The sequence below is a fragment of the Myotis nattereri genome, assembly GCF_964212035.1.
Source record: "Myotis nattereri genome assembly, chromosome: 11".
Classification (NCBI taxonomy): domain Eukaryota; kingdom Metazoa; phylum Chordata; class Mammalia; order Chiroptera; family Vespertilionidae; genus Myotis; species Myotis nattereri.
The window spans coordinates 6,353,540-6,378,539 of record NC_138086.1 but is presented as its reverse complement, the minus strand read 5'-3'; the positions used below and the strand labels follow the sequence as shown (position 1 = coordinate 6,378,539).

At 59.8% G+C, this 25,000-nt stretch overlaps 4 protein-coding genes across 10 annotated transcripts; 1 reads left to right on the top strand and 3 right to left on the bottom strand.

The window, feature by feature from the left end:
* Window positions 1–13,431, top strand: SLC4A2 (solute carrier family 4 member 2). 2 transcript variants are annotated; one of them, XM_081101744.1, is made up of 22 exons: window positions 1–114; window positions 2,144–2,309; window positions 2,462–2,703; window positions 2,783–2,901; window positions 4,334–4,566; window positions 4,655–4,797; window positions 5,738–5,918; window positions 7,526–7,661; window positions 7,745–7,910; window positions 8,002–8,116; window positions 8,227–8,411; window positions 8,497–8,722; window positions 8,843–9,058; window positions 9,138–9,286; window positions 9,395–9,589; window positions 10,701–10,955; window positions 11,074–11,163; window positions 11,354–11,520; window positions 12,161–12,414; window positions 12,508–12,677; window positions 12,934–13,107; window positions 13,203–13,431. In XM_081101744.1, the coding sequence occupies exons 1-22, from the start codon at window positions 64–66 to the stop codon at window positions 13,281–13,283; spliced, it is 3,714 nt and encodes a 1,237-aa protein (XP_080957870.1). In that variant the 5' UTR covers window positions 1–63; the 3' UTR covers window positions 13,284–13,431. The 2 variants fall into 2 exon arrangements, with proteins under 2 accessions (XP_080957870.1, XP_080957869.1); XM_081101743.1 differs by having other exon boundaries at window positions 18–114; window positions 12,161–12,677.
* A 93-nt stretch (window positions 13,432–13,524) lies between these two features.
* On the bottom strand, window positions 13,525–17,745 carry FASTK (Fas activated serine/threonine kinase; the record flags this gene model as incomplete). 6 transcript variants are annotated; one of them, XM_081101750.1, is made up of 11 exons in its annotated part: window positions 13,525–13,734; window positions 13,829–13,943; window positions 14,021–14,156; window positions 14,244–14,335; window positions 14,557–14,716; window positions 14,816–15,029; window positions 15,449–15,588; window positions 15,721–15,900; window positions 16,351–16,773; window positions 17,306–17,339; window positions 17,527–17,628. In XM_081101750.1, the coding sequence occupies 11 exons, from the start codon at window positions 17,626–17,628 to the stop codon at window positions 13,627–13,629; spliced, it is 1,704 nt and encodes a 567-aa protein (XP_080957876.1). In that variant the 3' UTR covers window positions 13,525–13,626. The 6 variants fall into 6 exon arrangements, with proteins under 6 accessions (XP_080957876.1, XP_080957871.1, XP_080957872.1 ...); XM_081101745.1 differs by lacking the exon at window positions 17,306–17,339 and having other exon boundaries at window positions 14,557–14,731; window positions 17,547–17,745; XM_081101746.1 differs by lacking the exon at window positions 17,306–17,339 and having other exon boundaries at window positions 17,547–17,745.
* Window positions 17,746–17,966: 221 nt separating this feature from the next.
* On the bottom strand, window positions 17,967–20,438 carry TMUB1 (transmembrane and ubiquitin like domain containing 1). The gene is made up of 3 exons (XM_081101742.1): window positions 20,330–20,438; window positions 19,055–19,473; window positions 17,967–18,765 (listed from the first exon to the last, which is right to left on the bottom strand). Exons 2-3 carry the CDS (start codon window positions 19,441–19,443, stop codon window positions 18,414–18,416), a joined length of 741 nt encoding a protein of 246 aa, XP_080957868.1. The 5' UTR covers window positions 19,444–19,473; window positions 20,330–20,438; the 3' UTR covers window positions 17,967–18,413.
* Window positions 20,439–22,766: 2,328 nt separating this feature from the next.
* LOC308527043 (small ribosomal subunit protein eS19) lies at window positions 22,767–23,288 on the bottom strand. Its single transcript, XM_081102364.1, has one exon. It carries the CDS (start codon window positions 23,247–23,249, stop codon window positions 22,812–22,814), a length of 438 nt encoding a protein of 145 aa, XP_080958490.1. The 5' UTR covers window positions 23,250–23,288; the 3' UTR covers window positions 22,767–22,811.
* Window positions 23,289–25,000: the final 1,712 nt, after the last annotated feature.

Below are 25,000 nucleotides of genomic sequence, written 5' to 3'. Positions count from 1 at the left end.
GTTATGCCGCCACCTTGTTGCCCTGGAAGCCGCAGCGACAGCGAAAAGGGCTAAGATTTGGCCATGAGCAGCGCCCCCAGGCGCCCCACCTCGGGCGCCGATTCTTTCCGAACTGTGAGTATTGCCAGCTGAGTTCTGAGTTGGCCACCGCACTGTCTCTCCTCCCGCCACAGGAGCTCCTCCTGAGGCTTCCCATTGCGTGTGTGTGTGTGTGTGTGTGCGTGTGTGTGTGTGTGTGCGTGTGTGTGTGTACACACGAACGTGCATGTGCGCGCAGAGGCTTGGGAGTGAGGGGAGCCTGTAATGGGTTCCCGAGGGGCGCTAGGGGTCTGAGGTGGGTAGTGGTTGGGGGCATCAGCGGGCCTCCAGACCTGGGGAGGGAGTTGAGGCTGTTTTACTGAAGACCTCGATGGTAGCCTCAGTGAGAGAGAAACGGGCGCTGGTGCCCAGCCCCACAGGGGCCTTGGAGAGCAGCAGTCTGCTCAGTGGTTCTGGGCGGAGCCCACTAGCCGTGCCCGCCCAGGCCCCGCCCCAGCCCCACATGCCACCCAAGGCCCCGCCTCGCCCCCACGTGGTCCCCACCCCACGTGGCCCTCCCGATTTTCCTGGGAAGTGTAATGATTAACCCCAAGTGCCATAATCAGCCCGTTATTGGTCACTTTGGCCCAGTGGACATGTGACTGAGAAGGGGCGCGGGCTGGTCCCTTCCCCCCGCCTTCCCAAGTTCACCCCTGCCCGGCGATGGACTTCCTCCTGCGCCCTCAGGTGCGAGGGATTCAAGACCCCCCCTCCCTCACCCCCCCCTCCGCTAGCTCCGTGCCCTCACTCGCTTCAGCACCTCCCCCTGCCTTCCTCTCCACAGCGTGCCAACTGTGGTGTGTGTGTGTGTGTGTGTGTGTGTGTGTGTGTGTGTGTGTTGGGGGCGGGGAGCGGGGGGGGGGGAGCGCCTGGGAATTGCAGGGCTAGAGCTGCAGAGATGGGCTGGGGAGAAGCAGCCCCCTGACCCCTTCCTCCTCTTGAATCCAATATCCCTGCTACCCCAGCTGCTCCTGTCCTCACCTCGGAGTCTCCCCAAGACCCGCCCTTCTTCCCAGCTGCCTCCCCTTGCTCTTCCTTGCTCTAGCCGCGCTAGCAGCCCCATGGTGGGGACTCCATACCCTGCCCTTTGAGATCTTGATGCCCTTCACGTCCAGGAGCTCTTGAGCAAATATTTGGCGCGCTGGGAGCTGAGACCGGCAGGGGGTGGGTGGGGGGCTGGACCAAGGCGGCAGACTAGGCCGGTAGCTAGTCTCTAAAAGCACCAGCTCTTGAAAGCGCCCGGCCACTGGGCCACTGGCCACCGCAGTCCTGCTGCTCCTCTCCTGCAGTATGACTCAGGTGGTGGGAGTGGGGGTGGGGTGAGAGGCGGGGCCAGGGAGCAGTGGAGGGACCCCAGGGAATGCAGCTGTGGTGTATGGGGGGGGGGGGGGCTTCCCTGATGAGGTGAAGCTACGTTCCTGTCCAGGGGCTTGGTTTCAGTTTGACTCAGACCCGAGTCCAGGTCAGTTAGCTTAGGTGCTTCCAGAAATTACTTTTCAGGCTCAGCAGCTGCCTCTGTCCAGAGGGAGTGTGTTTACCGCCAGCTACGTGAGCTGCAGGTTTACATCCCCTGCCAGGGGCTGCACACACAGGGTTTCTGTTGAGACTTTCAGAGCAGACCCTTCCTGCTGCCCTAACTGCCTGGATGGGCACAGCCAGGGTCCAGATAGCCTGGAACTAGGGGGTAGGCTGCTGGGGGGCAGGTCTGAGTCCCCAGCATTTTTTTTTTTATTGATTTCAGAGAGGAAGGGAGAAGGAGAGATGGAAACATCAGTGGTGAGAGAGAATCATTGCTGGGCTACTTCCTGCATGCCTCCCACTGCAGATCAAGCCCCCAACCCAGGCATGTGTCCTGGAATCCAATATACCCTAAGACCGTGGCCGGGGTACTGGGGATTACTTCAGTCCGCAGGCCGATGCTCTGTCCACTGAGCAAAACCAGCTAGGGCCATCCCTAGCATTTGAGAGGACAGGGGTACTAGATCCCCAGCACTGGGCAGGGTAGGGTTCGCTGTGCGCTCCTGGTGAGCCCCTGTGTCTTCTCTCTATCCCTTCCTCCTCGCAGCCAGAGCCAGAGAGCTTGGGTCCTGCCGTGCCTGGCTTCCCTGAGCAGGAGGAAGATGAACTTCACCGCACCCTGGGCGTGGAGCGCTTTGAGGAGATCCTTCTGGAGACAGGGTCTCGGGGAGGGGAAGAGCCAGGCCGCTGCTATGGGGAGGAAGACTTTGAATGTGAGGGGATACCCTGAGGAGGGGGTGGGGGCCCTCTGGCCTGACTGCCCTCAAAGGAAGGGGCAGGGGCCTAGCGGGAGGGGCCGGGGCTGGGGCCAGGATGGCCGGGGAGTGAGGCTGGGCCCGGCAGCCAAGTCCCCTTCTCCCTGCAGACCACCGTCAGTCCTCCCACCACATCCATCACCCACTGTCCACCCACCTGCCTCCGGACACCCGCCGCCGCAAGACACCCCAGGGCCCCGGACGGAAGCCTCGAAGGCGACCTGGAGCCTCCCCCACTGGGGAGACCCCTACCATTGAGGAGGGAGAGGAAGATGAGGATGAGGCCAGTGAGGCCGAGGGGGCCCGGGCACTCACCCAGCCGTCCCCGGCCTCCACACCCTCTTCCGTGCAGGTGAGTGGGAGCAGGGCTCCGGGAGGGTGTCTGTGGGGTCTCCAGCCTGGCCCTCTGCCTACGTGGGTCCCTTTTCCAGTTCTTTCTCCAGGAGGATGAAGGCGCTGATCGGAAGGCAGGAAGGACCAGTCCCTCTCCCCCTCCGCCACTGCCCCACCAGGAGGCAGCTCCCCAGGCCAGCAAAGGGGCCCAGACGGGGTAAGTGTCCCCAAACAGAGAACTTCCCTGCTTTTGTCCGCGAGGTGACTGAGAAAAGAAGCAGAGTCTTGGGGTCATCAGACTGGGGTTTACATCTCAGTTCTGGTTCTCACTAGCTATTTGGGCGAATAACCTCTCTAAGCCCGTTTCCCCATCTGTAAACCAACAATCATAGACCCTTTCTCGAAAGGTGGGTGTAGGGATTAAGGGGTGGTGTGAGTTAGGGTGTAGCCTGGGACGGAACAGATGTGCAGTCTGAGCTGCCTCCCCTGCCCCCCACTAGTAGCTCCTCGCCCCAGGCTTCATCAAGCTCTGGGTCAGGGACTGGTCTGATGACTTCCAAGCACCCCTGGGGCCCTAAGGACGTAAGAGAAGTAGAAGAACCCCTTTTGCACTTGGGGAGCTGCCAGTCTACCTTGGTCATCATCTCGGGAAATGGCACCAGAACAAGTTACTATGCCAAACGGCCTGGTTCAGGCACGGCGTCAGCAACAGCAGGTGATTGGAGTTTGGGGGTGTTGGCCAGAGAAGGCTGCCTGGAGGAAATCACTTTGAACGAGTTCTCAAGGTCGCTACTATCAGGGACCTGTTGTTTTCTGGGTGCCAGGCAGCATGAAGGGCTGCAGGGAAGTGAAGGGCACGGTGCCCCTCCAGGGTGTGCACAGGCTCGTTGTGCAGGTAGTGCTGGGTCCCCAGCTGGGTCTCACTGTAGGCACTGGCCTGTGGGCAGCGGGTGGCCAGTGGGAGGTGAGGGAGCCTGAGAGAAGCCTGGCATTGCAGACGGGTCAGATTGTGAGCAAGGGTGCGAGCAGAGCCCAGGGGACTGAGCGAGGGCATGGGCAGAGGAAGCCTGGTGGTGGAGGGTCCCGGTCCTGGGCTGGGTGCGGTGGGAAGCGCTAGGTACCGGGCAGTGGTTGAGAAACCATCACTGGCAGTGGCAGAGAGAAAGGCATCTGGTTGGAGGACAGGAGCAGAAGTTGGAGTGTGGACGGGATAAGGAGTGATGTCTTCCTCATGACTACAGGGGCTGTCTGAGGTCTCAAAGCTCATCTCCATATACTTCACCCCGTGTGGTCAGAAACTTGGGACCCTGGGACCCTCTGGGGTCCGTGGTTAGGGAAGTGCCTGGGAGGGCGGCGGGAGCCAGCACTGTTCTGAGTGGCGGCTTCGGACGACCCCTCCCCACGCCACAGGAGTTGCCTCAGCTCAGTTGCGCTGCTCAGGACTTTGTTCTCAGTAGCTGACGTGATTGTTCAGGGCATAGCCAGTAGCGGGGAGGGCCGCCTAAATCTAGTCTGCTTCCAGAATCCTCCATCTTTCACAACTGCACGCCCTAGAGTGGGGCGCTCGGAGGGTGGGGTCCTCCTGCCTGCTCCTGGCTGAGGGGAGGGGGCCTGGCCTTCCCTGTCTCATGGCCGCTCTGTCTGTCCAGAGCCGTGGTGGAAGAGGTGGTGGCAGTGGCCAGCGGCACAGCAGGAGGTGACGATGGAGGTGCCTCAGGGCGCCCCTTGACCAAAGCGCAGCCTGGGCACCGCAGCTACAACCTGCAGGAAAGGAGGCGCATCGGAAGCATGACAGGGGCCGAGCAGGCACTGCTGCCCCGGGTCCCCACGGATGAGAGCGAGGCCCAGACCCTGGCCACGGCTGACCTAGACCTCATGAAGAGTGAGTGCTGGCCCGGGGCCAAGCCCAGTGCTCGTGGGAACAGGGTTAAGAGAAAGGGGGAGCCTGATCCTGCCCTTCTGCCCCCCAGGTCACCGGTTTGAGGATGTTCCTGGGGTTCGGCGACACTTGGTACGGAAGAATGCCAAAGGGTCCGGGCAGAGTGGCCGGGAAGGACGTGAGCCTGGCCCCACTCCTCGGGGCCGGCCCCGGGCCCCCCACAAGCCCCACGAGGTCAGGTTCTCGGCATCACGCGCGTCCTTCCTCTCCTCCCCCCCCTCCCCCTGCCTCTCGGACCAGCAGTGATCGCCCCCAGCCCGGCCCACCCGCCGTGGTGGGGACATTTCCTCCCACACTGTTCGTGCCTGTCATGGCCCCTCTCTGGCAGTGAGGTGTCTGTGGGCCCTTTGGACTAGAGATAGCTCTGCAGAGCCTTGAACTTCATTTTCCAGAATCCAGTTACCTCTGACTCATTGATCCTCCCACAACCTGTAAAGACGATGGCCCGGTGGCGTCAGCCGTAAACCAGGGCAGTGATTGGCCGAGGCCACTCAGTGACGTGGTGGTGCTGCCCCTCTTAGACTCCAGGCTGCGGTCCTGAACCCTGACCCTCTGGTGGATTTTTTAAACCGTTTTATTGAGATCTAATAGACATACAGTAAAGTGAACTCGGGCTAAGTGCTCAGTGGCTTTGTGCACATACACACAGCGGGCTCATTCCACGAGACATGGAGCATTTCCTGCACACGGCGGGTTCCTTCACGTCTCCTCCCGCCAGCACCCTCAGAGGCGACTGCTCTTTTGTTATTAGTTTTGCCAGTTCTTGAATGCATATAAATGGAATCATACACAGTGTGTGTGTGTGTGTGTGTGTGTGTGTGTGTGTGTGTGTGGCGACTCTTCACCAAGTACTTACCGTGAGTTGTGTCCTATGCTCAGTGTTTTGTCTGCTTTTTCTTTTAATCCCCCTAAAGGCCCTTTGAGGTGGGTGGTATTGCTCCCATTTTACAGATGAGGGAAAGAAAGTCTCCGATTGGATAGGAACTAAGACTCCGTGCCTATTGCCCTGTGCTGTCCAGAGTCACACGCACCCATCTCGACACTGTCGGTCTGAGAGCAGCCCCTGGAACCCCAGAGGCTCTGACCCTGCCGTGCCCTCTCGTCTCATCTCCAGGTTTTTGTGGAGCTGAACGAATTGCTGCTGGACAAGAACCAGGAGCCGCAGTGGCGGGAGACGGCGCGCTGGATCAAGTTTGAAGAGGACGTGGAGGAGGAGACGGAGCGCTGGGGCAAGCCCCACGTGGCCTCCCTGTCCTTCCGCAGCCTCCTGGAGCTCCGCCGGACCCTGGCCCACGGTACCTGCTCTGCCCTGCTCCCTGCTGTCCTCGCCCAGGACACACCCGCCCCCCTCAGGCCAGGTCTCTGAGAACCACATGGCCAAACGGCCCCACGGCTGTCTTGAGCCACATGATCGATGTCAGCGGAGCCCGGAGGAAGCCTCCTCCCAGATGTCGCTCAGCCTGCCCTTGGGATCGCCCCGCCGTGGGTGCCTGCCGGAGTGACTCCCCTCTCTTATCTTGTCTATTTGACATTTTCTTTTTCTTTTTTAAAATATTTTTATTGATTTCAGAGAGGAAGGGAGAGGGAGAAATAGAAACATCAATGATGAGAGAGAATCACTGATTGGCTGCCTCCTGCACGCCCCCCACTCGGGATGGAGCCCGCAACCCGGGCATGTGCCTTTGACCGGAATCGAACTCGGGACCCTTCCATCCGCAGGCTCTGTCCACTGAGCTAAGCCAGCCAGGGCTCTAAGGGGCTCTTCCCAATAACCGAAGCTGGTATGTTTCGGGTGCTAACATGGTTTGCCACAGGTTTGATGGAACACTTTCTAAAATGGCCCAACCTGTAGGCCGGTGTACACCCTGACTTTCAGGGCACAGACGCAGCCTCTGGAGCTCTGCGGCCGCCGTTCTGCTCTTTGCTTGTTTCCTCCCTCCCCTGGGAGAGCTCGCTCAGCTACTGTCAGGAGGCCCAGTTCTAAGCACCGAGGGCCGAGAAACCTGCTGTTAGAACTGTTTCCAAACGAGGAGTAAAGAGGCTGCCTGAGGCCTGCGGCGCTTTATCGCCAGGCCTAGCGATCTCCGTTGTGGCTGCGCAGAGGCTTTTGGTTCTGTTTGTTCTTTAGTTCTGTGTTCTGAAAGTTGACCTTGACAGGAAAATGACCTGGTGACTTTTAAAAGGACTTCCACGGCCTTGCCCAGCTGGTGTGCTCAGTGGTTCGATTCCTGGTCAAGGGCTCGGTCCCCAGTAGGGGGCGTGCAGGAGGCAGCCGATCAATGATTCTCTCTCATCATTGATGCTTCGATCCCTCTCTCCCTCCCCCTTCCTCTCTGAAATCAATAAAAATATATTTAAAAGCACTTTCACTGCTGTATGAAATGGCAGCTCAGAGGAGTGACCTCTGGGGGAGGTCTAGTAAGTGCCTGAGAGCAGCTGCTGGATGAGGGGGTGCTGAGGAGCGGTGGCGGGGTCGTCTTCAGATGGGGCAAGGTCAGAGCTGCGCTGTGGTGCTCAGGGCAGAGCGAGGACCTGGAGTGGATGCGGGGCGGCAGCGTGCGGGTCACTGCGGGAGGAACTTTCTCAGTCAGGAGCTGTTGAGCCGGCGTGGGTGGCTGGGGCCCCCGGGGAGTCCACCTGCGTCCATGGAGGGGTGCCTGGGCAGTTTGTGGCCCAGGTTCCCACTCTGATAGCTGGGGTTCCGAGGCCTCTGCTGAGCCCCACAACATTCCTGGGGGGAGGGGGATAGGAAGGAATGGGTCAGAGAGGCAACGAGACTGGGGCCTCAAGCCCTGCTCACTGTCCCCTGAGCGGCCCTCACCTGGGTGCGCCCTCCTCCCCGGCTCTCCCCCAGCCCGACACTTTCTTGCCTGAGGGTCCCCCTAAGTCATCCTTCTTCCAGGGGCTGTGCTCTTGGACCTGGACCAGCAGACCCTGCCGGGGGTGGCCCACCAGGTGGTGGAGCAGATGGTCATCTCTGACCAGATCCAGGCCGAGGACAGAGCCAACGTGCTGCGGGCCCTGCTGCTGAAACACAGGTGAGGCCCGGCCCACTGCACCCTGCCCGCGGCCCCCAGCCCCCGTTGTCGCGCTTCTTACCCACGGCGCTCTGCCCCACCAGCCACCCAAGTGATGAGAAGGAATTCTCCTTCCCCCGAAACATCTCGGCCGGCTCCCTGGGCTCCCTGTTGGGGCATCACCACGGCCAGGGCGCCGAGAGTGACCCCCATGTCACCGAGCCGCTCATTGGAGGAGTCCCCGAGACCAGGCTGGAGGTGGAGCGAGAGGTGAGTGTGCCCTGCCTGGGTCGGGTCTGGCCAGCACCGCCGGCTGCAGGGCTGCCCGCAGGCTGGGCTGAACTCCGCTCTGCGTCCCCAGCGTGAGCTCCCGCCCCCAGCCCCCTCGGCCGGCATCACTCGCTCTAAGTCCAAGCACGAGCTGAAGCTGCTGGAGAAGATCCCCGAGAATGCGGAGGCTACAGTGGTCCTTGTGGGTAAGTGGGGGGGGCGCCTGGCAGCAGGCCCGCCTCGGTGCTGCCCCTGGGCTTGGGGCTGGAGGGTGGCCTGCGCCCTGCTCTTGCCCACGATGGCCCTGTGCCCCCAGGCTGCGTGGAGTTCCTCTCCCGGCCCACCATGGCCTTCGTGCGGCTGCGGGAGGCAGTGGAGCTGGACGCGGTGCTGGAGGTGCCTGTGCCCGTGCGTTTCCTCTTCCTGCTGCTGGGCCCGAGCAGCGCCAACATGGACTACCATGAGATCGGCCGCTCCATCTCCACCCTCATGTCCGACAAGGTCAGCCCCAGCCCGGAGCCCAGCCCCGCCCCAGGCGCCTGGCCCTTGTCCGGTGCCCTCACCAGCCCCCGTCCTGCACTGGCAGCAATTCCACGAGGCAGCCTACCTGGCAGACGAACGGGAGGACCTGCTAACTGCCATCAACGCCTTCCTGGACTGCAGTGTGGTGCTGCCGCCCTCCGAAGTGCAGGGCGAGGAGCTGCTGCGATCCGTCGCTCACTTCCAGCGCCAAATGCTCAAGAAGCGGGAGGAGCAGGGCCGGCTGCTGCCCCCGGGGGCTGGCCTGGAGCCCAAGTCTGCCCAAGATAAGGGTACGGGCCAGTGCAGGCTAGGGCTGCCCGGGGCAGGAGTTGGGTGGCCTGTGCCTTTGCGGAGGGGAGCGGGGCGGGCGGGGGCTGCGGCAGGCACCCTGATGGAGGCCTGGGTTGCAGCGCTCCTGCAGATGGTAGAGGCGACGGACACAGTGGAAGATGATCCCCTTCGGCGGACAGGCCGTCCCTTCGGGGGGCTGATCCGGGATGTGCGGCGCCGCTATCCCCACTACCTGAGTGACTTCCGGGATGCGCTCGACCCCCAGTGCCTGGCTGCGGTCATCTTCATTTACTTTGCAGCCCTGTCTCCTGCCATCACCTTCGGGGGCCTGCTGGGTAAGGAGAGGCTTCCGGTGGGGGTGGGGAGCACACAGGGCTGGGCTGCCAGCCCCTGAGCAGGTTCCTGCCGCCCCAGGAGAGAAGACGCAGGACCTGATCGGGGTGTCGGAGCTGATCATGTCCACCGCGATCCAGGGCGTGATCTTCTGCCTGCTGGGCGCCCAGCCGCTGCTGGTGATCGGCTTCTCGGGGCCCCTGCTGGTCTTTGAGGAGGCCTTCTTCTCGGTGAGGGCCCACAGGCCACGGGGGTGCCCCTCCTGTTTCCGGAACAGGCCCAGCCAGTTAGCCCCGGGCTCTGGACCTGACTGGGCCTATCCCCTCCCTGCCCCGCAGTTCTGCAAGAGCAACGACCTGGAGTACCTTGTGGGCCGCGTGTGGATCGGCTTCTGGCTGGTGCTTCTGGCCCTGCTCATGGTGGCCCTGGAGGGGAGCTTCCTGGTGCGTTTCGTCTCCCGTTTCACCCAGGAGATCTTTGCCTTCCTCATCTCCCTCATCTTCATCTACGAGACCTTCTACAAGTTGGTTAAGGTGGGCGAGGCCTCGGGACTGGAGGGAGCCGGGTTGTCTGTGCCTCTCTGTTCTCTCTCCTGGGTGTGAGGCCAGGCTGGCTCGGAGATCCCCGGCCACAGTCCATCGGGCCACAGTCCATCGGGCCCACCGAGTGTGCGCTGGTTTTTCCCCTAGCCTCCCCACAAGTCCTGCCAGGTCATCAGTACACACCCCAGCTTGAGACCAATCTGAAAAACATTGTTAATAACAAAGTAATCACTTTTGTTAAAGTGGCAGACAACCCAGAAATGCAGACAGGAAAAAGCCCCTGAGAGGACAGACGGTCACAGTCACACTTCAGACCGAGTCTGTGACAGGCTCAGTCCTGCGCTCCACATCCTGCTCCTCCGGCCTGGGTGGAGCCACACTCCCGCTCCTTCCCAGTTAGAGCAGCCTCCCAGGCCTCGGGTTCCTGTGCGCACATCTGGTCTTCTGAGTTATTTTCTTGCTAATTTTTTTATTTTCTTGCTAAGTTTTTGTTGTTGTTGTTGTTAATCCTCACCCGAGGATATTTTTCCATTGATTTTTCAGAGAGTGGCAGGGAAGGGGAGACAGAGAAAGAAACATTGATGTGAGACACATCTATTGGTTGCCTCCAGCACGTGCCCCCTACTGGGGCTGGGGATTGAGCCTACAACCAGGTATATGCCCTTGACCCAATCAAACCCAAGATCCTGCCCTGACCGGTTTGGCTCAGTGGATAGAGCATTGGCCTGCGGACTGAAGGGTCCCAGGTTCAATTCCGATCAAGGGCATGTACCTCAGTTGTGGGCACATCCCCAGGAGGGGGTGTGCAGGAGGCAGCTGATCGCCGTTTCTCTCTCATCATTGATGTTTCTAACTCTCTATCCCTCTCCCTTCCTCTCTGAAATTAATAAAGAAATATTAAAAAAAAAACAAAAAACCCCGAGATCCTTCAGTCCTTGGGCCAATGCTCTAACCACTGAGCATCCGGCGAGGGCTGGGATATTTTCTGAAATCAACAAGGAAAGCTCCTGAGGGCAGGCTGGCGATCCCGCCCCGCTTGTCTTGTTCAGCATATAGCTGAGCCCGGAAATCTTGCTGATGGAGCCCTTTGTCCTCTCCCCAGATCTTCCAGGAACACCCCCTCCATGGCTGTTCGGTCTCCAACAGCTCTGAAGTGGACAGCGGCGATAATACCACATGGACTGGGGCAGGGGCCACGCTGGGGCCAGGGAATGGGAGCTCGGCCCAGCCCTCTGGGCAGGAGAGGCCCCGGGGCCAGCCCAACACAGCCCTGCTGTCGCTGGTGCTCATGGCCGGCACCTTCTTCATTGCCTTCTTCCTGCGAAAATTCAAGAACAGCCGGTTCTTCCCTGGCCGGGTGTGTGGGCCGGAGGCCTGAGGGAGGCGGGAGCCGGGGGTCGGAGGGGGTGAGGAGGAGTCAGGTCTGCCCGGATTGGGGCAGGAGCCTCTGGTCTGAGCATGGCGCTTGCCCACAGGTACGGCGGGTGATTGGGGACTTTGGGGTGCCCATCGCGATCCTCATCATGGTGCTTGTGGATTACAGTATCGAGGACACCTACACCCAGGTGAGGCAGCGCGCACAGTGAGAACGTGCTGCCTGGCACGGGGCTCTGGATGTTGCCCTGCGGTCCCCAACCCCAGAGCCGTCTCCTCAGGGGCAGACGGGCCCTTTCCATGGCACATCTCAGGGCTCAGCCTGCCTGTGCCGCCCAAGGCTCTCGCACCAAGCTCACCAGCCCCACCTCTGTCCTGCAGAAGCTGAGCGTGCCCAGTGGATTCTCGGTGACTGCCCCGGAAAAGCGGGGCTGGGTCATCAACCCCCTGGGCGTGAACAGCGCCTTCCCCGTGTGGATGATGGTGGCCAGCCTGCTGCCCGCGATCCTGGTCTTCATCCTCATCTTCATGGAGACGCAAATCACCACGTGCGTGGTCCTCGCCAGGGGGGTGGTGTGTGGATGGGCCAGAGCCCTGGCTAGGGGCTGGCGGGTGAGGGGAACCCAGGCTGCCAAGCTGGAGTTGATTTTGTAGATGGAGGTGATTCTGTAGAGGGAGTTGATTCTGTAGAGGGAGTTGATTCTGTAGAGGGAGGTGATTCTGTAGAGGGAGGTGATTCTGTAGAGGGAGGTGATTCTGTAGAGGGAGGTGATTCTGTAGAGGGAGGTGATTCTGTAGAGGGAGGTGATTCTGTAGAGGGAGGTGATTCTGTAGAGGGAGTTGATTCTGTAGAGGGAGGTGATTCTGTAGGGGGAGGTGATTCTGTAGAGGGAGGTGATTCTGTAGAGGGAGGTGATTCTGTAGGGGGAGGTGATTCTGTAGAGGGAGGTGATTTTGTAGAGGGAGGTGATTTTGTAGATGGCAGGAGCTCCAGCTGCTGTGGGCTGGCACGGCCCATCCAGGCTGGAGCTGTCCTAGAGGCCGGGGGCATGCAGAAAGGGCTCAGTTCCGTGATGGAACGCTCACTTGGACGGAATGGGTGGGGACCACCAGCTTCCAAAAGCAGAGGCTCTGGAAAGACCCTGCCTGTTGAGCTGGCTCCAGGTTCAGTGAGCGCCCGTCCCACAGGCTGATCATCTCCAAGAAGGAGCGCATGCTGCAGAAGGGCTCCGGCTTCCACCTGGACCTGCTGCTCATCGTGGCCATGGGCGGCATCTGTGCTGTCTTCGGCCTGCCCTGGTTGGCTGCTGCCACTGTCCGCTCTGTCACTCATGCCAACGCACTGACCGTCATGAGCAAGGCTGTGGCTCCCGGGGACAAGCCCAAGATCCAAGAGGTCAAGGAGCAACGGGTGACAGGGCTGCTAGTTGCCCTGCTTGTGGGTATGTTCACCTCTTGCCCTGCCTGTCCTGGAGGGGCCCCAGGGCCACTGAGGGTGTGGAGACCTGGGGACCACTGTTTCTCCCTCCTCCCAGGCCTCTCCATGGTCATCGGGGACCTACTCCGGCAGATACCCCTGGCCGTGCTCTTCGGGATTTTCCTCTACATGGGAGTTACCTCCCTTAACGGGATCCAGTTCTATGAGCGGCTGCACCTGCTGCTCATGCCGCCCAAACACCACCCAGATGTCACCTATGTGAAGAAGGTGAGACCCCACTCAGAGGGCTGCATGGGTCACCCCCCAGCCCCCCATCTGCCCACTTGGCCAGCCACCATTCAGTCTGTGCGGACCGGGCTCTGGTGCACACTCAAGGAGGCACTTCTGTCTTCACCCTTGTGGAGAGGAAAAGGGTCAGCCATCCTCTGGATGTGGCAGAACCAGATGTCCCAGCAGGGACCAGGGCCCTCGGCTGGGGAGAAGCCTGGGCTCACCCGTCTCATCCCACCCTGCCCACCCCCAGGTCCGGACCCTCCGGATGCACCTGTTCACAGCCCTGCAGCTGCTCTGCCTGGCCCTGCTCTGGGCCGTCATGTCCACAGCGGCCTCCCTGGCCTTCCCCTTCATCCTCATCCTCACAGTGCCTCTGCGCATGGTGGTGCTCACCCGCATCTTCACGGATCGAGAGATGAAATGTGTAAGGCTGCCTGCCCTCCTGCCCCAAGCCCCTTTTCTGTTCCCTGCCAAGGTCCTGGTTGGGGTCACCCCTCCTGACACCATCCTCCCCTACAGCTGGACGCCAATGAGGCAGAGCCCGTGTTTGATGAGCGGGAGGGTGTGGACGAGTACAATGAGATGCCCATGCCTGTGTAGCTGCTGCTGGGACGGACGATGGACGGAGGGAACGGGCCAGGGATGCTCTCCCATCCCCTTCCCTCCTCATTTTTATTTAAGTGATTAATTTAAAGTCCCCTTCCTCCCCCCCCCCCCCCCCCGCAGTAAAGTGCTTTGGCCCCCACCTATCCTTGGCCTTCTGTCTCTGTATGAGGGGTGGGGGCATGGATGGAAAAGAAGTGGGGAGACCCAGTCTGCTCCCCGCCCCAGAAACAAGATGTGCAATGAAGAAGGGACTTTAATGAACAAAAATAGAGGGATCCAAAGTGCAAACTGTCCACCCCCCCATAGGGGAGCCATCGTGAACCCCATGTGCATCCCCTCACCCCCCCTCAGGACCCCAGCGGAGGCCCAAGGCTTGCAGCTTCTGTCTCAGGTAGCTCTTGAGCTGGTGCAGGCCTCTCTGTGACTCCAGTTCCTCAAAGGGTAGCTGTGGGGAGAGGCAGCAGGTTATCCACAGGCCCTGTGGGTGAGGGAGTGGGCACACAGTGTCACCAGGGGCGGGGCGGGGCGGGGCGGCTCACCGGCAGCAGCTGGTAGCCCAGCAGGCCCAGGTGCCGTTCCCGCAGGGCCCGGGAGCCCAGCAGCACCCTGCTGTCCCGGCAGAAATGCCAGCGTTCCTGCAGCATCAGCACCACCCTGGAGAGAGCGGCCGTGGCTCAGGGTCGCTGTCCGTCCGTGAAGGCAGGGGAGGCCCTCCTGCCCTCTTCCCTTACCTCTGGGCAGGGTCTTGGGTAGTGGGCTGAGAGGCAGCCTGGCCCTGCGGACAGGACCTGGGCGGGTAAGGTAAGAAAGGGTCCTGGGTCCTCACAGGAAGCACAGCACCAGAGCTGCTGACACACAGCAGGAAGTCTGAAAGGTGGGAGAAGAGAAAGGGCCAGAGGCTTTTAGCCACAGCTCCATGTCAGCCTGCTGCCTGCCCACATACCTGGAGCTCACCTGTGCAATAACCTGGAGGCACAGTCAGGTCTTGGCGGTATTTCTCCTCCCCCAGCAACTGGCGCAGCCCCTCGGCCACTATATCCTTGTGACTGAGGGGAGTGGAACACCGATAGCAGGAAGGCCCAGGAGTCCCTGGTCGCGCCCCACCCCCTCCCCCAGCTCTGTGATCCTAGGCAAATGCCTTTGTTGCTTCAAGGCCCATTTATTTATGACTGCTCAGAGTACCAGCCGAAACAGGTCCCAATTCTCTGGCCTTTCTACCCTGCTGCTTCTGGGCTGGTCCCTTCCCCTCCCCAAGCTGCCCATCCACCTGTACTTGCAGCGAGCACGGTCAGTGATGAGTGGCTGGGGGAAGATGGGCACTTTCTGTCTTCGGGGAAGGCGGGGACCCTGGTATCCTGGGAGCTCCAGCTCCACAGCCGTGTCCAGTAGGGAGAGGTAGCGCCGCACAATCGGGGCATGAGGGGTGCCTACAGGCAAGGGGACTGAGGTTTGCTGGGCTGCAGACTCCCACCCCCTCCACCCTGCCCACCAGCCCTCCGGCCCGGCCAGCCTTCCTGTCTGCGCACCACTGATGTGTCTGATGAAACCTGGGGAAAAGACAAACTGCAGGGCTCGGGAGGGCAGGCACCGAAGCTGGCATAGTGACATCAAGATGTTGACAGTGGCCAGGGGGGCCGCCCCTGCTTCTCGAGCCAGGATCCTTTCAAGGCAGGGCATAAACTGCTGTTCCAGGGGAAAGTAGTTCAGCCGCCCAAAGGGCAGGACCAGCTTCTGCACCACCTGTAGAGGGAGAGCAGCCATCACCCCGCAAGGAACGTTCTCCAAAACCCTTGGCAAGGAGGGCCTCAGGGAGGCTTGATCTGCACGCTTAGACCATCACTGCAGAGGCAGCACCATTCCTCTACCGGACACACACCAGAAGTTTGTGGCATAAGCAGTGTCTTGAGCCCCGTGCAGTCAATCACCAAACAGGTGGAGGAGACACTGCTATGGGCCTGGCCCTGCAGGCCTAGAGGAGTGGGGTCAATGAAGTGAGGACGCGCTGAGTGCTTGCAGGACTGCACGTGCTGGGGTGTGTGAGCAAAGATGGAAACCTGGGGACAGGGCCTGGCTGGGTTGTTCGCTGTGGGACACGGCAGCCAATCAAGCTGGACGGGCTGAGCCTGGCGGTGTCTGGGAAGCACGGGAGGCAATCCCACCTTGCTGCTGAGCTGGGCTTCCTGGACCACCAGGAAATGAGCAATGGCTTCCAAAAGCTGGGCCTCCCGCAACCGGTGTCGGGCCAGGTGCTGGGCCAGGCGCACCATCACGTGGGGAGTCAGTTCCTCTGGCCTGGCCTCTGTGAAGGACAGCCTATCACCCTGGACCCTCAGGCCAGACCTCCAGACTAGTGTCCACCTTAGCCCAGACCCCACCACCTGCCTCTTCCTGGGCCCCTGACCCCCAGCCTGCCTTTGAACCCCTCCAGCACCTGCCAAGCTTCGGATGAGGTGCTGCTGTGGATGCCGCAGAAAGTGGGGGCAGCTCAGAGCAGCTTCCAACCTTTGCCCACCGCGAAGGACAGGTTGCAGAGGGGGAGGCGGCTTCAGGGGGAGGCGGAACCTTCGCTCCCGCTCCAGGGCACACACCAGGGGCGCGTCTGAGGGGAAGCCTGAGAGGGAGAGGGTCAGAGAGGCGGTCCTGGGAGCGGAGCGGAGCTGCTTTGCTCCATCCTGGGTTGTCAGTGAATCCCAACCTCTCTCCTCTGTTTCCTGGCTGGAAGGTGTGCTAGAGTGCCAGTGGGAACACGGGAAATGTGAAATCCCATGTGAACTAAGGGAGCAGAGCAGCTTATGGGGAAGGCTTTATACAAAGATGGCGAATACGTTCTCATCTTGTTCTACTGGTGACAGAGTGGTGTGGTGGCTCCTAGGGCACGGGGTAGCAGGGATCGGAGGCAGCAGCAAACGCTGCTGGACTCCCGCCGCCTGTGGGGGAGCAGCCGTGGGCCGCGTGTGGCCGTTCTGGCGGGGCCCAAGAGGCGAATCCTGTCAGTGATGTGGGTCCTCTCCTGCTCTTCTCTATTCTTTCGTCAGCGCCCACCCCCAGGCAGCCTCCTCACCAAGTAAGACTGCAAGGTGCAGACACACGTGGATGGTGTGAATGTCAAAGGAGGGGCAGTTTCGGATGATGAGCTGACTCAAGTCCTGCAGTGAGGTCTGCTCCACGGGCGGGGGCTGTGACTGAGACCCCAAGAGCTGGCCCAGACGACGCAGCGCCACTGGGTAGTGGTGGGCGCGCACCTTGGTGGGGTTCTGGCCCAGCCAGCGCACCAGCTCCCCAGGGCTCCTCGCCTGCTCCAGGAGCCGCTGCAGCCCCTGCGCGGGACCTGCGCGGGGGCCTCCTCCGGGAGGCCGGTCCCCCCACGTGCTGGGCCCCAGGCAGAAGGGCTGTATCGGCGGGAGCAGCAGCAGGCCAGACAGCTGAGCGGCAGAGGCCTGGGCAGCAAGCAGGACTCGAAGCATGGAGTTGGGTGACGGAGACCCTGAGGGCGGCCCAGAAAAGGGGGTGAGGTCTCCCCGAAGGGGAGGAAAGCCTGCTCTCTACTCCTCCCCTCACTCCCCATTCAGAGGGGTCTAGGGTCAGAGCAAGGCAGACTCCCGCTCACCCTTCTCTGCGACGGCCCTGGTCCTCTTCCCACCCGCCCCTCCGCCTCCGCCTCCTTCCATCCGGGAACAGCCATCCTAATCCTTGTGTGCCCGGCGCAGGGACGTTTACAGGGCAATCCACATGCACATCTTCTCGGTCCTCCGCACACGCCCCCGGGGCGCAGGCAGGGCTGGCGTCACCTCGATCGCACAGGCGGAGAACCCAGACCCAGAGAGGTGAGGGGGGAAGGCAAGCCCGGGGTCACGAATCCGGTTAGTGGTTGCGCCCAGCCTGGAGCCCAGCCGGCCCCGGCGACCGGCCTTCCAGACCACCTCCCCCGCCCGCAGGAGGCGGCGGCGGCGCAGAAGGTGGCACGCGGGCTCCGCCGCCGGACGGTCCTGGGTTCCACGCTGGGTGCTCCCACTTACCAGCGGCGTGACCTTGGGCCAGCGGCTGCGTCTCCTGCCTAAGCCTTCTCGCCTGTGAACCGCGCGCGCCGCGCCCACCGCGGAGGACGCCCGTGGAGCCCGAGTGCACAGGTTTGCAGAGGCGCGGAGTCGGCGGCCCCCACACCCACCCAGGCCGGGGACCCCCCAGAGACCTGGTCACGGTGGCCAACACCAACTCCCGCAGCCCTCCCGCGGCCCGCCCCGCAGGGGCCGCCCCTACATGACTCCCCAGGCCCCGCGCAGGTCGCTCCCTCGGTCGGTCTTGGGGCCCGGGAGCCGAGCTCCCCCCGCGGCCTCCTCATCGACCGGCCACCGAGCCCGCCATCTTCCCAGCAGCCCCGGGACGCCAATCGCCGCCCAGTCCTCGGCCAGCAGAGACGTGGCTCCCGTCAGGCCCTGCGCACCGGGCGCCGCCAGCCCCGCCCCCCGCTTCCGGGCAGCTGCGCAGGCGGCGCCGGGGGCGTGGCCAGGGACTGGGGGCGTGGCCAGGGGCCAGCGCCGGGCCGCGGAGAGGAGAGGGCAGCTCGTGGCAGCCCAGGCGGGCTGGGCGAGCGGAGGCCCAGCCCGTGCCCTCACTCCGTTCCTCCCGTGGGCAAGGGCCCCGCCCCACGGGCCCCCACGCGCAGACACACACCGGAAGTGAAAACTTCACAGTCATTTAATCTGCACAAGTTCCAGGAAGCTCCCTCGGCCCTCCCACCCCCAGGGTCCTTGGGTCCCAAATCAGCGCGAGGAGCGACTAGGGACTAGAGGTGGCGGGGTCTTCAGGCCGAACCCTAGGCCGGGCCCAGGGGTGCGGCCCCGCCCTGCCCAGGGCCAAGGCAGCGACAGCAGCCGGCAGACCCGGAGGAGCCCACGGTCAGTGGGGGCTGAGAGCCAGCGGCCCCGGAAGGTGGCTCGGAGCCATGGAGGTCACCGAGAGGGGCCTCCACCTGCCGCTGGGGTGCTCCGCGGCGCAGGGCTGGGCTCCAGGGTGGCGGGAAGAGACAGGCCAGAGAGCGGGGCCCGGGCAGACAGCAGCCCTGCCGGCGTGGTGCGGGCCGAGGTCCCGCGGGGCCAGCCAGGCGGCCGGGAGCCCGCGGAGGCACTACGGGCGGTACATGGCAAAGGCCAGGAAGCTGAGCAGCAGCGTGAAGCCGGCCAGCCCCAGGGTGGCGGTCAGCGGGAAGAAGGGCCGGTACTGGATCTGGCAGTACCAGAGCAGCAGCAGCAGCAGGAGCAGCAGGGGGAGCAGCAGGCTGCCGATCTCCAGCCCGGAGGGGCCTGGCTCTGACCCCGGTGGGCAGGGCGGGTGTGGGGGGCCGGCCCGTGCCGACACGTGGCAGTGGAGGACGCAGTTGGGAGGCAGGTGAAGGCTGCCCAGGGTCTGGGTGTCGTCTCCCAGCAGCTGTCCTTGGTAGATGAGTCGAACCTGCTGCTCCCGGCCAGGGAACTGGGTCCTGAGGAGAGAGGGACCTGGGTAATAGAGCAATCCTCATCCCTGGCCCAGAATAATACTCCCACCCTTCACCTCTGCCTCCACCCCCCACCACCCAGGTCATGGCGCCCAGGGGGGGTCCCCTCTTCCACCGGGAACAGGACAGTGTGATTTGGGCATCTGGGTCCCCTCATCTATGAGATGCGGGGGGAGTCTCCAGTGTCTCCTGGTCCTTCCAGGTCTACGATCACTCCCACCCCCTCACTCCCACCCAGTCCTTGGCGTTTGTTCCCCTCCTCACCCCAGCTTACCTTTTCAGGGAGCCGATGGTGTCGTGGGGCCAGGCCCTGGCCACCTGCTCTGAATCGTTGAGGAATTTCAGCCGAAGCACGAGAGGCTCCTGGGGGGAGTCTGGCGGTGGTGTGGTTGCTGGGAGTCCTGTGCCAGGCTCCGGGTGTGCAGCCTGACCTCTGTGTCTCAGGCTGGGGGTCTCGGCTCCCGGGGCCTCCCCTCTGGCACTGTCGGTGACCACCATGGCTTCGCTGGGCTGCGCTGGTGTTGGGGTCCCTGATGGCTGGGCCAGTGGGTCACCGCTCTCCGATGTGTGTGTTGAGACCCAGGCGAGAGCCAGCACCAGCAGGCAGGCAAGCACCGCGAAAAGGACAGTCACCTCATCACCCACCCCTTCAATCAGGGCCATGGCACCCGCCTTGCCCGCCGCGCTACTGAGCTGGAGAGGCACAAAGAACCCATAAGGGGTTGAGGGGCTGGCCCACCGGGGCCAACAGCTCTCCGAACGTCAACAGGCTCCTGGCCCCCCCGCACCCCACTTTCCCACCGGCCTCACTCTGTCCCCTCACCCCAGCCCCAGCCCAGGGCATAGACTGTCTGGACTCCCAGTTGCCCCAAACTTGCTTCACGTGCCCCTTCCCATCACCACATTCCAAATCCTAACTTTTGTAACCTGAGTTCTCGGTGTTTAACCAGCTCCCAAATTCACCCAAACACTATCCAGAGACAAGGTGCCTGGACCTTCGGGGCAACCTCTCCCCTAACTTCATCCCCCACCCACTTCGCCCTAATCTTACCTATTCTTCCGTCTGTTTCATCTCAACATTTATTCCTTCACCAGTTTCACCCAAAGCTGCTTATCTACCCCAAAGCTTAGCTCCTGCTCCGTGGCTAAAGTTTGTTCAAAGGGGAAGAAAAAGGGCCTCTATGCCGCCGCCCTCTTACCATTTACCCAAACCCCACCCACCCACGCGGACGGCTTTCCCAGGGCTCCCAACACCAAAAGTCAGACTCCGCCCTTCGGCATCGGGAGCCTCCCCAGGGTGCCACCCCCCACCCAACCCGGCCCCACCCTGGCGGCACGACTCCGCGCCTCCTCGGGAAGCCTCTCCAAGCCCGGCCCCCGGGGGGACCCCAGGTCCAGCTCGGGGTCCGGGGCTTCGCCCTCCCCGTCCCCAGCTATGCCATCGTCCCCCGCCCCCAGCCCCCGGGCGCGGGCGACTCCGGGGCGGGGAGCGCGGGTGACTGCGAGCTCGGGGAGGCGGGGTGGGCGCGGGCGCGGCTCGGGGACTCACCGCCCGGCTCCACCGGCTCCATAGCGGACCCTAGGCCACTTCCGGGCGGGAGGCGCCGAGGCCGCCGACACCTGAAGGCACCCCCACCCCCTTCTCCGCCGCCGCTGTCCGGAGCATTGTGGGACTTGTAGTCCTGACCGTGCGAAATCCCCGCCCTCCTCCCTGCGGACCTACCAGCGGGCTTGGGCGGACTGGTTCCGCTGCCCTCGAGTGGCAGAGGGCAGGGCAGGGCAGGTTTGGGGTTGTGACAGCCCCCAGAGGTCCGGCCGCAGCGGGATCCGCCCCTCCCTCTGCCAGCATCCACCGCATCTGTCCCCGCATCAACCAGCGTCAGCAGGGGCAGATCAGAGCCCGGTGTTTGGAGATGCAGGCTCTGGTGAACTCCGGTGGCTCATTCTACTCTTAAGGCCGGTGAACGCCAGGAGGCACCTTGGACACCCATCCCTGCCCCCCCCCACCCCCACCCCCACCCCCCGGTTGACTCTCGGCCCAGAGCCCAGCAACCATGGGCTGCCCCACCAGTCTGGCTGCGTATACATCCCAGGGTTGTCCTGTTTCCCTGGCCCCTTTCCCGCCTTGCCCCTGCAAGACTGGGAACGAAACATGGACTTTGGAACCTGACACAATGCTGATCCCTTATCCCTTAATGACCTTAGGTTCGTTATTGAATCTTTGAACCTAAATTTCTTCATTTCTAAGGCCTCCTTCATAAGGCAATTGTAAGGAAGCGCTTCGGTGTTTTGTTAAATGTGGAAACTGTGTAAGGGATCTGTCACATGGTAGATACTTGCTCAACTAGTATTAGCACACTCCTTCCACTCAAATCTGGGCTTGGAACTGAAATCCTTAGCATGTTGCTGTGTAGAGTATGTGATTTGATCCCCAGCCTGGCCCAGGCCAGCTAATTTCTGTGGGTTTTCCCTCCTTCCTCTGGGCTTCTATAGCCACAGAGATCCCACATCCTGGATTTTATAGGCCAGTCTTGATTAAAAAGTATGATACCCTCATGTTCCCATAGCACATGCCTATTTGTGGGAGCAAGTACTCCCAAGTGTCGCCTTAAGAAGTCAGTTTAGCCCAGCTGGTGTGGCTCAGTGTTTGAACATTGACCTATGAACCAAGAGATCATCATTGGATTCCCTGTCAGAGCACATGCCTGGGTTGCAGGCTCCATCCCCAGTAGGGTGTGTGCAGGAGGCGGCTCATCAGTGATTCTCATCATTGCTGTTTCTTTCTTTTTTTAAATATATTTTTATTGATTTTAGAGAGAGGAAGGGAAAAGACAGACAGAAACACCAAGGATGTGAGAGAATCATTGATTGGCTGCCTCTGCACGCCCCCTACTGGGGATGGAGCCCATAACCCAGGCATGTGCCCTTGACTGGAATCGAACCTCTCTCTATCCATTGAGCCAAACAGCTAGGGCTCATCAGTGATGTTTCTATCTCTCTTTCCCTCTCCCTTCCTCTCTGAAATAAATAAACAAATAAATAAATAAATAAATGTCAGTTAAAAAAAAACACCTCAATACAATTTACCAGAAGAAAAGAATGTTAGTTTATTTTATTTTAAAAACATTTTTATTGTCCTAACCAGTTTGGCTCAGTGGATAGAGCGTCAGCCTGCGGACTGAAGGGTCCCAGGTTCTATTCCAGTCAAGGCCATGTACCTTGGTTGTGGGCACATACCCAGTAGGGAGTGTGCAGGAGGCAGCTGATCGATGTTTCTCTCTCATCCGATGTTTCTCACTCTCTATCCCTCTCCCTTCCTCTCTGTAAAAAAATCAATAAAATATATTTTAAAAAGACATTTTTTCGGGACGGCCCCGGTGAGGTTGAAACAGCCCCGGTGAGGCCGAGACGGCCCCGGTGAGGTTGGGACTGCTCCAGTGAGGTTGGGACAGATAACGGGGACCAGTATAGACTGATGAACAGGGGTAGATGCAGAGGCAGAGCAGCATTGAACAGACTGTCAAACTACAGTGGGAAGCCTGGGGAGGGTTTGGGAGGGGGTGGTTAAGAGATCAACCGAAGGACTTATATACATGCATGTAGGAATAACCGGTGGACACAAGACACTGGGGGGTGGGGGCCGGGGGGAGTGTCAAGGGGGGGGGGGAAGGAGACATATGTAATACTCTTTGTAATACTTCAAGAAATAAAAATTATTTTTAAAAAAGACAATAGAAAAAAACAAAAACATTTTTATTGCTCGGCCGGTATGGCTCAGTGGTTGAGCATAGACCTAGGAATCAGGAGGTCGCAGGTTCGATTCCCAGTTGGGGCACTTGCCCCGGTTGCGAGCTCCATCCCCACTAGGGGGCGTGCAGGAGGCAGCTGATCAACGATTCTCTATCATCATTGATGTTTCTATGTTTCTATCTCTCTCTACCTTCCTCTCTGAAATCAATAAAAATATATATATATATATATATATATTTTTTTTTTTATAAATGAGGCAATTTATTAACCCAGCACTTGTTCTAATGCTTCTTGTTGGCAGCTGCCACCTGCCCTGCGATCCTGTCCAGATCTCTCTGTCCCTGAGGTGTCAATTTGCGGCCCCCATCCTGATCCTTTTCCACCATTTTCAGCCCCTCCAGGGCTTGGAGGACTCTGCGGGCCACGCTCTTAGAGCCTCTGCTAAAGTGGCTGGGCATGACACCATTTCTTTGTCGTCCTCCATAGATCTTGGTCATGGAGCCAACCCCAGCGCCTCCCCGCAGGTACAGGTGCCGCGCTGTGGAAGCAGCTCGTGTGTAGAACCAATTCTCATCGTAGGGAGCAAGCTCTTTATGCTTGGCCAGCTTGACAGTGTCCACCCATTCAGGGACTTTCAGCTTCCCGGACTTTTTGAGGAAGGCTGCCAGAGCTCTGACGAACTCCTGCTGGTTCACGTCTTTTACAGTAACTCCGGGCATCGTGCGGCCTCCGCGCTGCCAGCCAGGGGAAAGGGAGCAACGGGGGCAAAAATATATTTTAAAAACATTTTTATTGATTGATTTTAGGGAGAGAGAAGGGAGCAACATCAATTTGTTGTTCCACTTTATGAATCCATTGGTTGATTCTTGTAACTGCCCTGAGGACACCGGAACCAGTCCATCCAACCCTGCATGGGGGTAGGTCCCGCAGCCTTGCACATTGGGACGATGCTCCAACTGAGCTACTCGGCCAGGGCCAAGAATGTTACTTTAGATTTATAACATATAGAACTAATTTATCTTTAGGTCCTTTGCTCCCATTCAGCCATTTGTTCTACAAACACGTATTAAATATATACTATATGCCAGACATGTGTAAGATGCTGTCCCTGCCCTCATGGGGTTCATATGCTACTGGGGGACACACATGTAGACAGCACACCAGTGCAAGAGTAGGTGTGTGCTGGCTGCTGGGCAACACATTTCAGAAGTTCTATAGCCTCAGCATCTCTCCTGGGAGGTACTGGTAGCAACTTCTTGCTGTGGATTCTAATTAAGCATCTAAAACAGATGCTTTTAGAATTACAGAACATCAGAGCTAGGTGTTCTGTTCAACCACTATATTTTGCAGATGAAGCCCAGAGAGTGTATGACATCCTGAATGTCAAACAGGTAGATGGGTCCACATCTCTCAGGAGGTGGGGGGTGGGGGGTGGGGAAACCTCCAGTGTTGATTAGCTTGCATCTCATTCTTTGGAAGGTTCAAGAAACTTAGGCATGGTGACTTGGTTGGTACTGGGGCCGAGTTGTGTGGACAGCCACGTGGGAGACAGCTTTATGCTGGCCTTGGCCTGGGAAGTGGAAGTGTGTTTAAAAAGGATGACAGACTGGTGCAGCCATTATGGAAAACAGTGTGGAGTTTCCTCAAAAAAATTAAATTTGGAGCTGCCATTTGACCCAGTGATCCCACTTCTAAGGATATATTCTAAGAAACTCAGAAAGGATGTATGCACCCCTATGTTCACAAGCAGCTTAATTTACCGTAGCTAAGATCTGGAAACATCCCAAGTGCCCATTAGTAGATAAGTGGGTAAAAAAGCTGTGGTACATTTGCACCATGGAATACTATGCAGCAGTAAAAAAGAAAGAACTCTTACCCTTTGAGACAGCATGGAGGGACCTAGAGAGCATTATGCTAAGCGAAATAATCCAGTCAGAGAAAGACAAGTATCACATATCTTACTCATGTGGAATCTAATGAACAAAATAAACTGATGAACAAAATAGATCCAGAGACATAGAAGTATAGAACATACTTTGGAATCTCAGAGGGAAGGCAAGGGAGGGTGGGTGGGTGGGAAGAGATCAACCAAAGAACTTGTATACATATAGGCAATGGGTATAGACAATAGGGTGGTGAGGGCCTGGGGCGGGGGGCCGGGGGTGGGCTAGAAGAGGTCAATGGGGGGAAAAGGGGGGCACATGTAATACTTTCAACAATAAGGATTTTTTTAAAAAAGGATGACATTTCTTTCAACAATAAAGATAAAAAAAATAAGTAGTCGCCCTAACCGGTTTGGCTCAGTGGATAGAGCATCGGCCTGCGGACTCAAGGGTCCCGGGTTTGATTCCGGTCAAGAGCATGTATTTTGTGTTTTTTTTTTTTTTTTTTTTTTTTTTTAAATATATTTTATTGATTTTTTACAGAGAGGAAGGGAGAGAGATAGAGAGTCAGAAACATCGATGAGAGA

Excerpts from the sequence above, each read along its gene's own strand:
- SLC4A2 (XM_081101743.1), top strand. The coding sequence starts at position 64 with ATGAGCAGCGCCCCCAGGCGCCCCACCTCGGGCGCCGATTCTTTCCGA. Across the intron at positions 4,798-5,737 it reads CCCCCCACAAGCCCCACGAG|GTTTTTGTGGAGCTGAACGA; the intron begins GTCAGGTTCTCG and ends TCTCATCTCCAG. Across the intron at positions 5,919-7,525 it reads CCGCCGGACCCTGGCCCACG|GGGCTGTGCTCTTGGACCTG; the intron begins GTACCTGCTCTG and ends TCCTTCTTCCAG.
- TMUB1 (XM_081101742.1), bottom strand. The coding sequence starts at position 19,443 with ATGGCCCTGATTGAAGGGGTGGGTGATGAGGTGACTGTCCTTTTCGCG. Across the intron at positions 18,766-19,054 it reads ACCATCGGCTCCCTGAAAAG|GACCCAGTTCCCTGGCCGGG; the intron begins GTAAGCTGGGGT and ends CTCTCTCCTCAG.
- LOC308527043 (XM_081102364.1), bottom strand. The coding sequence starts at position 23,249 with ATGCCCGGAGTTACTGTAAAAGACGTGAACCAGCAGGAGTTCGTCAGA.